The 12,537-nt window shown below is 42.0% G+C and overlaps 1 protein-coding gene across 2 annotated transcripts in view; it reads right to left on the reverse strand.

The window, feature by feature from the left end:
• LOC123750139 (alpha-2-macroglobulin-like) overlaps positions 1-12,537 on the reverse strand; it is a 434,012-nt gene that overhangs the window by 238,328 nt on the left and 183,147 nt on the right. The window contains exon 17 of one of the 2 annotated variants that reach the window (XM_069326236.1): positions 4,055-4,281. The exons of the other annotated variant lie outside the window; for it this stretch is intronic. Within the exon in view, the coding sequence (XP_069182337.1) occupies positions 4,055-4,281 (227 nt within the window). The remainder of the gene's footprint in view (positions 1-4,054; positions 4,282-12,537) is intronic. 2 annotated transcript variants of the gene reach the window in all.

Here is a 12,537-nt window from a genome sequence, read left to right on the forward strand (position 1 = left end):
TTACAAAAAAGGGATAAAAATCTAGAAAAAAGTGCTAAATGTAATGAAATGTCTCTTTTCTGGTGGAGCCCAAGTGGTCTTTGGCCTGCTGGATGTAACTGTGCAAGTATTTTGCACTCTTTCACGTATAATTGTGAGTTGTAATTGTGTACTCACCTAATTGTACTCACCTAATTGTGCTTGCGGGGGTTGAGCTCTGGCTCTTTGGTCCCGCCTCTCAACCGTCAATCAACTGGTGTACAGATTCCTGAGCCTATTGGGCTCTATCATATCTACATTTGAAACTGTGTATGGAGTCAGCCTCCACCACATCACTTCCTAATGCATTCCATTTACTAACTACTCTGACACTGAAAAAGTTCTTTCTAACGTCTCTGTGGCTCATTTGGGTACTCAGCTTCCACCTGTGTCCCCTTGTTCGCGTCCCACCAGTGTTGAATAGTTCATCCTTGTTTACCCGGTCGATTCCCCTGAGGATTTTGTAGGTTGTGATCATGTCCCCCCTTACTCTTCTGTCTTCCAGTGTCGTGAAGTGCATTTCCCGCAGCCTTTCCTCATAACTCATGCCTCTTAGTTCTGGGACTAGTCTAGTAGCATACCTTTGGACTTTTTCCAGCTTCGTCTTGTGCTTGACAAGGTACGGGCTCCATGCTGGGGCCGCATACTCCAGGATTGGTCTTACATATGTGGTGTACAAGATTCTGAATGATTCCTTACACAGGTTCCTGAACGCCGTTCAGATGTTAGCCAGCCTCGCATATGCCGCAGACGTTATTCTCTTTATGTGGGCTTCAGGAGACAGGTTTGGTGTGATATCAACTCCTAGATCTTTCTCTCTGTCTGTTTCATTAAGTACTTCATCTCCTATTCTGTATCCTGTGCCTGGCCTCCTGTTTCCACTGCCTAGTTTCATTACTTTGCATTTACTCGGGTTGAACTTCAACAGCCATTTGTTGGACCATTCACTCAGTCTATCCAGGTCATCTTGTAGCCTCCTACTATCATCCTCTGTTTCAATCCTCCTCATAATTTTTGTATCGTCGGCAAACATTGAGAGGAACGAATCTATACCCTCTGGGAGATCATTTACATATACCAGAAACAGTATAGGTCCAAGGACTGATGACCCCTGCGGGACTCCACTTGTGACGTCTCGCCAATCTGAGACCTCACCCCTCACACAGACTCGTTGTCTCCTGTTGCTTAGGTATTCCTCTATCCACCGGAGTACCTTCCCTCTCACTCCAGCCTGCATCTCCAACTTTCGCACTAGCCTCTTGTGTGGCACTGTATCAAAGGCTTTCTGACAATCCAAAAATATGCAGTCTGCCCACCCTTCTCTTTCTTGCCTTATTTTTGTTGCCTGGTCGTAGAATTCAAGTAACCCTGTGAGGCAGGACCTGCCATCCCTGAACCCATGTTGATGCTGTGTTACAAAGTTCCTTCGCTCCAGATGCTCCACTAGTTTTTTTCGCACAATCTTCTCCATCAGCTTGCATGGTATGCAGGTTAGGGACACTGGCCTGTAGTTCAGTGCCTCCTGTCTATCCCCTTTCTTGTATATCGGGACTACGTTAGCTGCTTTCCAAATATCTGGCAGTTCCCCTGTTGCCAGTGATTTGTTATACACTATGGAGAGTGGTAGGCTCAGTTCTCTTGCTCCTTCCTTTAGAAGGAAGTGTATGTGTGTGAGTGTATACGTGTGTGCGTGTTAGTCGAGAGCGAGGTGGTAGTTGGTGAGGTGAGCCGGCACAGCTTTGCTGACGGCAGTACTTTCAACAAAGAAGCCATGTTCTGGCTTGCGAGAGTACCCACCCTTGGCTCGGCCAGCGAGGTGGTTGAGCAGTGAGAGTGGAACCTTTGCAAGGGTGAGTACATCCAACCAGCTCCTCCATCCGGGCTGGTGATTAGCCATCACCCACCCCTGGGTTAACTTGTTAGTGAGGTAAGAGTTCAGTTATGCATTGTCTTAAACCAGAAGTGTGTCTTAGTGGTGACAAGCTGGTAGAGTGTGAACCATTTAGCCATGTATGGTGTGGGCGTGTATGGAGTGGGTGACCCCCCCTCCCCCCTTTTTAATTTGGTCAATATTTTGTTAAATAATAGGATGTCAAAATGTTGAATATCAATTGCTGGAAATCGAAATAATTTGAAATAATTTGATTCAATAAATGTCTATGTGTAGAATAACAAGCTTGACTTTTGTTCAGTCCTCTCTTTGAACCAATGTCGCCTCAAGTAAGAGTTAAGGATAGAGATATAACGAGATGAACAAGGTAGGAACGAGAGTGAGGGCACCATGAGGTGAGTGAGGGAAGGTGTGGCTTGATGAGAGGAGCTCGCGCGTCACCTCACCTCACCTAACCAGTCGGGTTTACTTAGGAATTTATTTAGAAAGTTATAAATTAAACAGTACTCCTGTCGCATTGTTTAAGTCGAATTTATATTTAGTTTCAATGACAGGTGGTGGCAGCAAACATCAGAACATCTTAGAATATCAGTATAGTATAACATCATAGATAGTATAACAGAATAACAGTCTTGTCTACTCTCCCTACTCCTTCTTATCCCTCCTTCCTTCCCCCTCCTACTTCCTTCATTCCTCCTACCTCCACTCTTCCAGTTCGCTCCCCGTTTTCTATCCCCACTCGCTTCTCTCTACCTTAGTTCCCCCCTCAACCTTATCCATGTTATCCAACCTTATCCCTTCCTTTCTTCCTTACTTCGCTTTACTTTTTCACAATCACAGCGTAGATAGAAAAATCAGATGTTATATGGAGATCAAAGCCAGAACCTGGCCTCTTGAGTGAGGTGCAAGAAGCAGGTAACTTGTCAACATCCTCACTGAGGAATCTATCCAGAAAGTCAGTCAAGCTTGACAGACAACTGCAGCGTTCATGGGAAATGAAGCATCAAACCTGCCAAACTATTCATTCCAAACAATTTGTTCACTCAAAACTAGCTCACGCCCGTTAATACTTATGGCCGGCACCAATCGGCTCGAAGCCCCTGCCAAGAGCCTGTTGCAGGTCAGTTCGGAGTGATATACAAGAAACTAACCTGGCAGGGATGGAGTCTGGGAGCCACCAGAACGAGGCGTTTTATTATATTCAATGATAGTTTTGTGGAAGGAGCCGCTTCATGGCTTCTTGAAGCTAACTAAAGAGCAGAAGGCAAACAAGGAACTAATCAGGGAGGATGAGGAGAAACGGCAGGTCTTAGGTCAAACAAGACCGACTGGGACCAGGAAATTTCACCAAATCCCCAGTGAGCACAATATCCAAGAGTGGTGCGGGTTCGACGATGCATCAGCATTATCAATGTAAATTAAACGTTGATGACGTTGATTCGGCGTTGAATTGGCGCTGTTCTTGGATACTGAGCTCACTGTGTTGGGCCCACAAGACCCGGTTAAACCATGTAAACTTCTAAACCCCAAAGTCCTCGACATTTTTAAAGAAAAAACTGCAGCCAAAGCTGCATATTTACGAATATCAGAGGCCTGAGGGCAGACCACAAGCTGCTTAGCTTTCCTGACACAAGGAACGGGGTACCCAGGGAGTGGGGTCAGCCAACATAGCACCCACGCGGCAGAACCGGGAGCACGCAGACCTGCCAGGCATCAGTCATCTCGGGACCCCTCCGGGAACCACCTGAATCATTCTTTGCCAGAGAAGTAGAAGACAACAACCGAACAAACCGCCCACCAGGGACCAAAGAACAGAACCTCAGCCTGCAGAGGAGAGCATGAAGCTCCCAATTGTGCAGCCTCATCTCCCCAGCCAGAGTGCATGCAGATTATCCATTACCTATGGATAATCTGCCATGCACTCTGGCAGGGGCAAAGGATAATCCCTATGCACTCAGGCAAGGTAATGGAGTTCTTCACTCTGCCGCATTGCTCAAATTGATTTTATCATATATATATCACAAAGATTATTTACTTGTGTATTATTATTATTATTATTATTATTATTATTATTATTATTATTAAAATCCTCATCATGACTTGAATGCTGATGAGTAGTGAGGAAAGAAGGAATATTTTGCTGACCTTCTGTTGATGGATGAATCACCGGAGCCGCAGGGCTGCGAGTACTCATGGTCGACGAAGGCAGCTACGCTAATGTTGACTTCTCCGATCACCAGGGGTTTGATCCTCACTATGTGGACGACCTTGTCCTGTGCCGGGACACAAGAGCTACGCTTCCCTAGGACAATCTGCTCAGTCGCCTCCTCCAAGATCTGGTACTCCTCACTCTCCTGCACCCTCACAGACACCTAAACCAAGACAGTAGACACATAATGAATGGCATCATTAATGTTTTGAATGACTTGAAGCAGTTACCGCTCCAGGATGATTTGTGAATGGCATGACTTAAGTTAGAATGAGGAGGTTAGACATTATCGTAAGTCACTGTTAGAAGAAGGAGCAAAGCCAAACACAGTCTGTATCCCTGGAAGCCAGGAAGACTGTGTAGCACAGTCTGTGTCGCTGGAAGCCTAGAAGACTGTACTCACCTAGTTGTACTCACCTAGTTGTGCTTGCGGGGGTTGAGCTCTGGCTCTTTGGTCCCGCCTCTCAACCGTCAATCAACAGGTGTACAGGTTCCTGAGCCTATTGGGCTCTATCATATCTACACTTAAAACTGTGTATGGAGTCAGCCTCCACCACATCACTTCCTAATGCATTCCATTTGTCAACCACTCTGACACTAAAAAGTTCTTTCTAATATCTCTGTGGCTCATTTGGGCACTCAGTTTCCACCTGTGTCCCCTAGTGCATGTGCCCCTTGTGTTAAATAGCCTGTCTTTATCAACCCTGTCGATACCCTTGAGAAACTTGAATGTGGTGATCATGTCCCCCCTAACTCTTCTGTCTTCCAACGAAGTGAGGTTTAATTCCCGTAGTCTCTCCTCGTAGTTCATACCTCTCAGCTCGGGTACTAGTCTGGTGGCAAACCTTTGACCTTTTCCAGTTTAGCGTTATGCTTGACTAGATATGGACTCCATGCTGGAGCCGCATACGCTAGGATTGGTCTGACATATGTGGTATATAATGTTATGAAAGATTCCTTACACAAGTTTTTAAAGGCCGTTCTCATGTTAGCCACCTGGCATATGCTGCTGATGTTATCCTCTTGATATGAGCTTCAGGGGACAGGTCTGGCATGATATCAACCCCCTGGTCTTTCTCTCTCTCTGACTCTTGAAGTATTTCATCTTCCAAATGATGCCTTGTATCTGGTCTCCTGCTTTCTACTCCTATCTTCATTACATTACATTTGCTTGGGTTAAACTCTAACAGCCATTTGTTCGACCATTCCTGCAGCTTGTCCAGGTCTTCTTGAAGCCTCAAGCTGTCCTCCTCTGTTTTAATCCTTCTCATAATTTTGGCGTCTTCAGCAAACATTGAGAGGAATGAGTTTATACCCTCTGGGAGATCTTTTACGTATATCAGAAGCAGGATAGGCCCAAAAAAAGAGCCCTGTGGGACTCCACTGGTGATTTCACGCCATTCTGAGGTCTCACCCCTCACTGTAACTCTCTGCTTTCTATTGCTTAGGTACTCCCTTATCCACTGGAGCGCGCTACCAGTTACTCCTGCCTGTTTCTCCAGCTTATGCATCAACCTTTTATGGGGTACTGTGTCAAAGGCTTTCCGACAGTCCAAAAAAATGCAGTCCGCCTATCCTTCTCTTTCTTGCTTAATTTTTGTCACCTGATTGTAGAATTCTATCAAGCCTGTAAGGCAAGATTTACTCTCCTTGAACCCATGTTGATGGGTTGTCACGAAGTCTCTTCTCTCCAGATGTGTTAGAAGGTTTTTTCTCACAATCTTCTCCATCACCTTGCATGGTATACAAGTTTAAGGACACTGACCTGTAGTTCAGTGCCTCTTGTCTGTCACCCTTTTGTATATTGGTACTACATTAGCAGTCTTCCATATTTCTGGTAGATCTCCCATTTCCAGTGACCTACTATACACTATGGAGAGTGGCAAGCAAAGTGCTCCTGCACACTCTTTCAATACCCATGGTGAGATTCCGTCCGGCCCAACAGCTTCTCACATCCAGCTCCAATAGGTGCTTCTTAACCTCATCTCTTGTAATTTCGAACATATCCAAGGTCACCTGGTTTGCTGCCACCTCTCCTAGCGCCGTGACTTCTCCCTCTTCTATTGTAAAGACCTCCTGGAACAAGGAGGTCTTTGTTGAGTTCTTCACACACCTCTTTGTCATTCTCTGTGTACCTGTCCTCGCCCACCCTAAGTTTCATCACCTGTTCCTTCACTGTTGTCTTCCTCCTGATGTGACTGTGTAGTAGCTTTGGTTCGGTCTTGGCTTTATTAGCTATATCATTTTCATACCTTTTCTCAGCTGCTCTTCTCACACTAACATACTCGTTCCTGGTTCTCTGGTAACTCTCTCTCTACTTTCTGGTGTTCTGTTATTATGGAAGTTCCTCCATGCCCCTTTTGTTCAGCTCCTTTGCTTTTATACATTCCCTATTAAACCACGGATTCTTCCTTTGCTTCTCTGTTTTTTCCTGTCGGGCTGGGACAAACCTGCTTACAGCCTCTTGACATTTTTTGGTCCATCATGTCTTGTACGGACTTGGTTCCGAGTTCTGTGTCCCAATGTATATCCAATAGGAATTTATTCATCTCCTCATAGTTTCCCTTTCGGTACGCCAGCCCTTTGTTTCCCAGTTCTTTTTTGGGGGTGATAATTCCTAGCTCAACCAGGTACTCAAAGCTCAATACACTATGATCACTCATTCCCAAGGGGGCTTCCAACTTAACTTTCCTTATATCCGACTCATTTAGGGTAAATATCAGATCAAGCAAGGCTGGTTCAACCCCTCCTCTCATTCTTGTCGGTCCCTTGACGTGTTGACTTAGAAAGTTTCTTGTTGCCACATCCAGCAGCTTAGCTCTCCATGTGTCTGGGCCTCCATGTGGGTCTCTGTTCCCCCAATCTATCTTCCCATGGTTGAAGTCCATCATGATTAGTAGTCTGGATCCGTTCCTGCTAGCCACAGAAGCTGCTCTCTCTATAACTGTGTAGCACAATCTGTGTCGCTGGAAGACTGTGTAGCACAGTCTGTGTCACTGGAAGCCAGGAAGACTATGTAGCACAGTCTGTGTCGCTGGAAGCCAGGAAGACTGTGTAGCACAGTCTGTGTCGCTGGAAGCCAGGAAGACTGTGTAGCACAGTCTGTGTCGCTGGAAGCCAGGAAGACCATGTAGCACAGTCTGTGTCGCTGGATATAATGCGCTATATAACACTCAAGACTCCAACATGATAACCAAAGGAGTCAGAATATGAAAATTGCATAAAATAATAAATAACAAAAAAATGATAAACTTTCAGTAGAGCTGAAACATATACCTTAAACGAACATGTATGATAGACATTTCAGTAGTCAACTCCTGTATTCACCTTTGCTATTTGTTTACAATGTTTAAGTTGGAAAACATGACTTTGTAGATCGATTGGCCAATGAGGCTTGCAAGAAAGAAAACATTGATTATGACTTTGGACTATCTAATACAATTATTAGAAACATACAAATTAAAGAAATTAATTCAGATTTAGAAGAACTAAGAAATGTCCAGAGACCTGAAAACTGCAGTATTAAAAGTTATGACAAATTTTGTAATGATAGGTATTTGTATGGTTAGCACAGTAACCGGACAAGGCAATGTGACGTAGTCATTGCGCGAATTCGCCTTGGCTATAGACACATTTGGCGGGTTAGTGAGGCTGAGCCACTACCAGAATACTCAGATTGTAAACTCTGTGATAAACCTTTAATGCATTCACTAGAACACTATATTGTTGAATGTGAAGCCGTAAAGGACTTTAGACCTCCTGGCCTCTTGTACCACCAACTGTGTAACTATTTTATTGACTCAGGTGTTCTGGACGACATCCTAAAAGTTTATCCAAAATTTGCTTGTCCATTTTAAAGAATGAAGAACAATATTTATTTATATTACTTCTAAGCTGCATCACTTATGAACCCATCCCTGCCCTTGTGTGGCAGTGCACAATAGAAAGTTGTTTTCACATATCCATACATTAAACCATTGATTGTAACCATGATATATATATGTACTTCCGACTACAGTTTAGACCTATCGTGTTATGTATGACCCTCTGTCCTGCGTGACAGTGAATACCAGCATTATCCTCACTTTAATAAGACTAATCGAAATCCTCAGATTAGGCAAAATTGTAATTAATTTTGTCAATAAAGATGTTAATTTTAATAATAATAATGTTTTCAATTCACTAACGAAAAATATGACAAACACACACACACAGAAGAGCCGTAACTCAACCCTTGAAAGCATTATTAGGCGAGAACAATTAGATAGGCGTGCACACACACACACAAACATACCAGATACCAGCATACCATATGTAACATACCAAGCATACCAGCGATACAAAGATGCGAGAAACAACTAAACGGCAGTGAGGAGAGAGGCAGAAAGAAATTTTGAAAAGGGATTGCAGACAAATGTAAAACAGAACCAGGTCTATTCTATAAATTCATAAACAACAAATTGCAGGTAAAGGATAATATTCAGAGGTTGAAAATGGGAAATAGATTCACGAAAAATGAAAAGAAAATGTGTGAAAAACCTGCTGGGATTGATATGAGAGGAGACTACCAGTGACTTGTACTGAAATAAATTAAAAATTTACTGTCTGCAAATTAATTCAACTAAAATCTGTAGCTAGAGTTGTAAATCCTAGCTCCTCTTTTCCTAATGACAGATTGTGGGCTGTAAGGGACAGTTGGGGTGAATGAATTAGTTGATAGAAGTTCCGGTACACCTGCAGACAGGGATTCTCATATCAGCTTGTATTTTATACAAGGATAAGATTTAATAAATTCAGTTCAATGACTGAACACTGGCTCTGTTTAAATCAGAGATTTAAACATGTACATAGTCTAGCCTAGCACCATAACTATCAACAGCCAATATATTCTTATACTATAAACAACAATTTAAATTGTAAATGTATAATAAATGACTTTAAATGTAGTCTAAGTACTATTAACTAAGTACTAAATTATATTCAATTTAATGAACTTATATGATAACTTAAAAAAATACCTAAGCAAGCAATAAGAACATAAGAACAAAGGTAGCTGCAGAAGGCCTATTGGCCCATACGAGGCAACTCCTATCTATAACCACCCAATCCCTCTCATATACATGTCCAACCCGCGCTTCAAACAATCAAGGGACCCCACCTCCACCACGTTACGCGGTAATTGATTCCACAAATCAACAACCCTCTTACTGAACCAGTATTTACCCAAATCTTTCCTAAATCTAAACTTATTCAATTTATACCCATTGTTTCGTGTTATTAATTTTTAACTTAATTTATATATTCAAGTATATATGCAATGTATTTATATTTAATTTATATGATTAGGTACAGTCAGCTTGACTGAATCTCTTCCAACACCATGGACACTTATGAGGTCTTTTTACTTATTGCGGCTGAATCTTTTCTCACATAATGGACACTCATGAGGTCTAGTGCTTGGACAGAGATTCTACTGCTGCCCTACTATATAAATAAACTTATTGAGATATGAGGCGTTGCCTCGCTTTATAACCAACAGACAGACTTATAGGATATTAAAGTTATACAAGCATACAATTGGCCAATTTATACAGTACTGTATTAACCTTCAATATTCTTATCTGAAGCCGGGTGCCTGTCTGACAGTGCCAGACTTGATAACTCTCTTGTCGCGAGTATAGTCACAATATTTTATATAACAGTGTTGCTGTATAATGTACTAGTAGCTTGCTACGTGATTTTTCTTTAACTGCTTTGCAAAAAGATGAGGGTTGATGGAGAAGGTGGAGACAAGTCACTGTGTGCTCCACTCTACACTTATAGATATAAATGTTCTAGGGATATTCCTTGTAGATATATTGTCCAGGTACTCCCCCAGTTCTAGAGAGTATTCACTGGTGATAAAGATAATTAGATAAGATGTCTTGAGCTAAATAATGTTCGCTAAGGATCCGTCACTGTTCACTCAGTTGTAAACAAACGCGTGCCGCGGAGTGTGTTGGGCCCTTCTCTCCCAGCCATCGCCCCTTCATCGCTCCCTGAGCATGGTAGCCTTCTATGAATATTGATTAATTATTTTTACTGTCTAGACTTATGATTGAGATAAGATGTGATTATAATATAATTAGATATAGGATTTAAAGATTATAAGTAGTACTTGATAGTACCACTGATTCTTATTAAGGATTCGATATATAATCCCTACCGGAAGCGATTAATGTTCCAATAGTTTTTTAATTAAGAAATCCTTCTAGAAGCTTCTGGATCCTTGAGAGATCATGCACAAAGTCACGTAGGCATCTATAGGGCCCTATGACGTACGTGATCCAAGTGGCATTGTCATCTAGGATCAAGCTGTATAATGAATCTATAATGATTCTAATATGATTTTGATATGATTTTGATACAATTTAAATATGATATAGATATGATATAGAAATAATATAGAAATAATACATTTCTTAGATGATTATTCGATATGGTGGGTAAAAATTTCCCACACATTAAACGAAAAGTTCCAAAGTGTGTTTGTACAATATGAAATCTTCAGGGAACCAGATACAATAAGAATTCCAGAGAACAACATAGAGCACATAGAGGTGTCTAGAGACGAAGTGGAAAAAATGCTGAAGGGGCTAAATAAGAACAAAGCAGTTGGTCCAGATGGAGTTTCACCATGGGTTTTGAGAGAATGTGCACCTGAGTTCAGCATTCCACTTCAACTGATTTTTCAGGCATCCCTGTTTACAGGAGTTGTAGCTGATGTGTGGAGAAAGGCTAACATAGTTCCAATCTACAAAAGTGGAAGCAGGGAAGACCCCCTTAATTATAGACCGGTTTCATTGACAAGTGTAATAGTCAAAATATTGGAAAAAATAATTAAAACTAAATGGGAAGAACACCTGGAGAGAAATGATATAATATCAGACAGACAGTATGGTTTTCGATCTGGAAGATCCTGTGTATCGAATTTACTCAGTTTCTATGATCGAGCAACAGAGATATTACAGGAAAGAGATGGTTGGGTTGACTGCATCTATCTGGACCTAAGAAAGACTTTCGACAGAGTTCCACATAAGAGGTTGTTCTGGAAACTGGAAAATATTGGAGGGGTGACAGTTAAGCTTCTGACATAGATGAAAAATTTTCTGACTGATAGAAAAATGACGGCAGTGATCAGAGGCAATGTATCAGACTGGAGAAATGTCACAAGTGGAGTACCACAGGATTCAGTTCTTGCACCAGTGATGTTTATTGTCTACATAAATGATCTACCAGTTGGTATACCGAATTATATGAACATGTTTGCTGATGATGCTAAGATAATAGGAAGGATAAGAAACTTAGATGAATGTCATGCCCTTCAAGATGACCTGTTCAAAATAAGTATATGGAGCACCACTTGGCAAATGGAATCTAATGTTAATAAATGCCATGTTATGGAATGTGGAATAGGAGAACATAGAACTCACACAATCAATATATTATGTGAGACATCTTTAAGAAATTCTGATAAAGAAAGAGATCTAGGGCTGGTTCTAGATAGAAAACTATCACCTGAGGACCACATAAAGAATATTGTGCGAGGAGCCTATGCCACACTTTATAACTTCAGAATTGCTTTTAAATACATGGATGGCGATATACTAAAGAAATTGTTCACGACTTTTGTTAGGCCAAAGCTTGAATATGCAGCGGTTGTGTGGTGCCCATATCTTAAGAAGCACATCAACAAACTGGAAAAGGTGCAAAGGCATGCTACTAAGTGGCTCCCAGAACTGAAGGGCAAGAGCTACGAGGAGAGGTTAGAGGCATTAAATATGCCAAAACTAGAAGACAGAAGAAAAAGAGGCGATATGATCACTACATACAAAATAGTAACAGGAATTGATAAAATCGATTGGGAAGATTTCCTGAGACCTGGAACTTTAAGAACAAGAGGTCATAGATTTAAACTAGCTAAACACAGATGCCGAAGAAATATAAGAAAATTCACTTTCGCAAACAGAGTGGTAGACGGTTGGAACAAGTTAGGTGAGAAGGTGGTGGAGGCCAAGACCGTCAGTAGTTTCAAAGCGTTATATGACAAAGAGTGCTGGGAAGACGGGACACCACGAACGTAGCTCTCATCCTGTAACTACACTTTGGTAATTACACTTAGGTAATTACACACAAACACCCATACACACACACACGCTGGTAGTTGAGTGAACAGCACGCTGGATACATAGTCCTGTGGTCCCGGGATCGATTCCCGGCGCCAGCGGAAACAGATGGGCAGAGTTCCTTTCACCCTGATGCACCTGTTTTCTTGCAGTGAATAGGTACTTAAGAGTTAGACAGCTGCTTCCTGTGTGTGAGTGTGTGTATACTCACCTATTTGTGCTTGCGGGGGTTGAGCTCTGGCTCTTAGGTCCCT

Source organism: Procambarus clarkii, chromosome 18, assembly GCF_040958095.1.
Source record: "Procambarus clarkii isolate CNS0578487 chromosome 18, FALCON_Pclarkii_2.0, whole genome shotgun sequence".
NCBI classification, from domain to species: domain Eukaryota; kingdom Metazoa; phylum Arthropoda; class Malacostraca; order Decapoda; family Cambaridae; genus Procambarus; species Procambarus clarkii.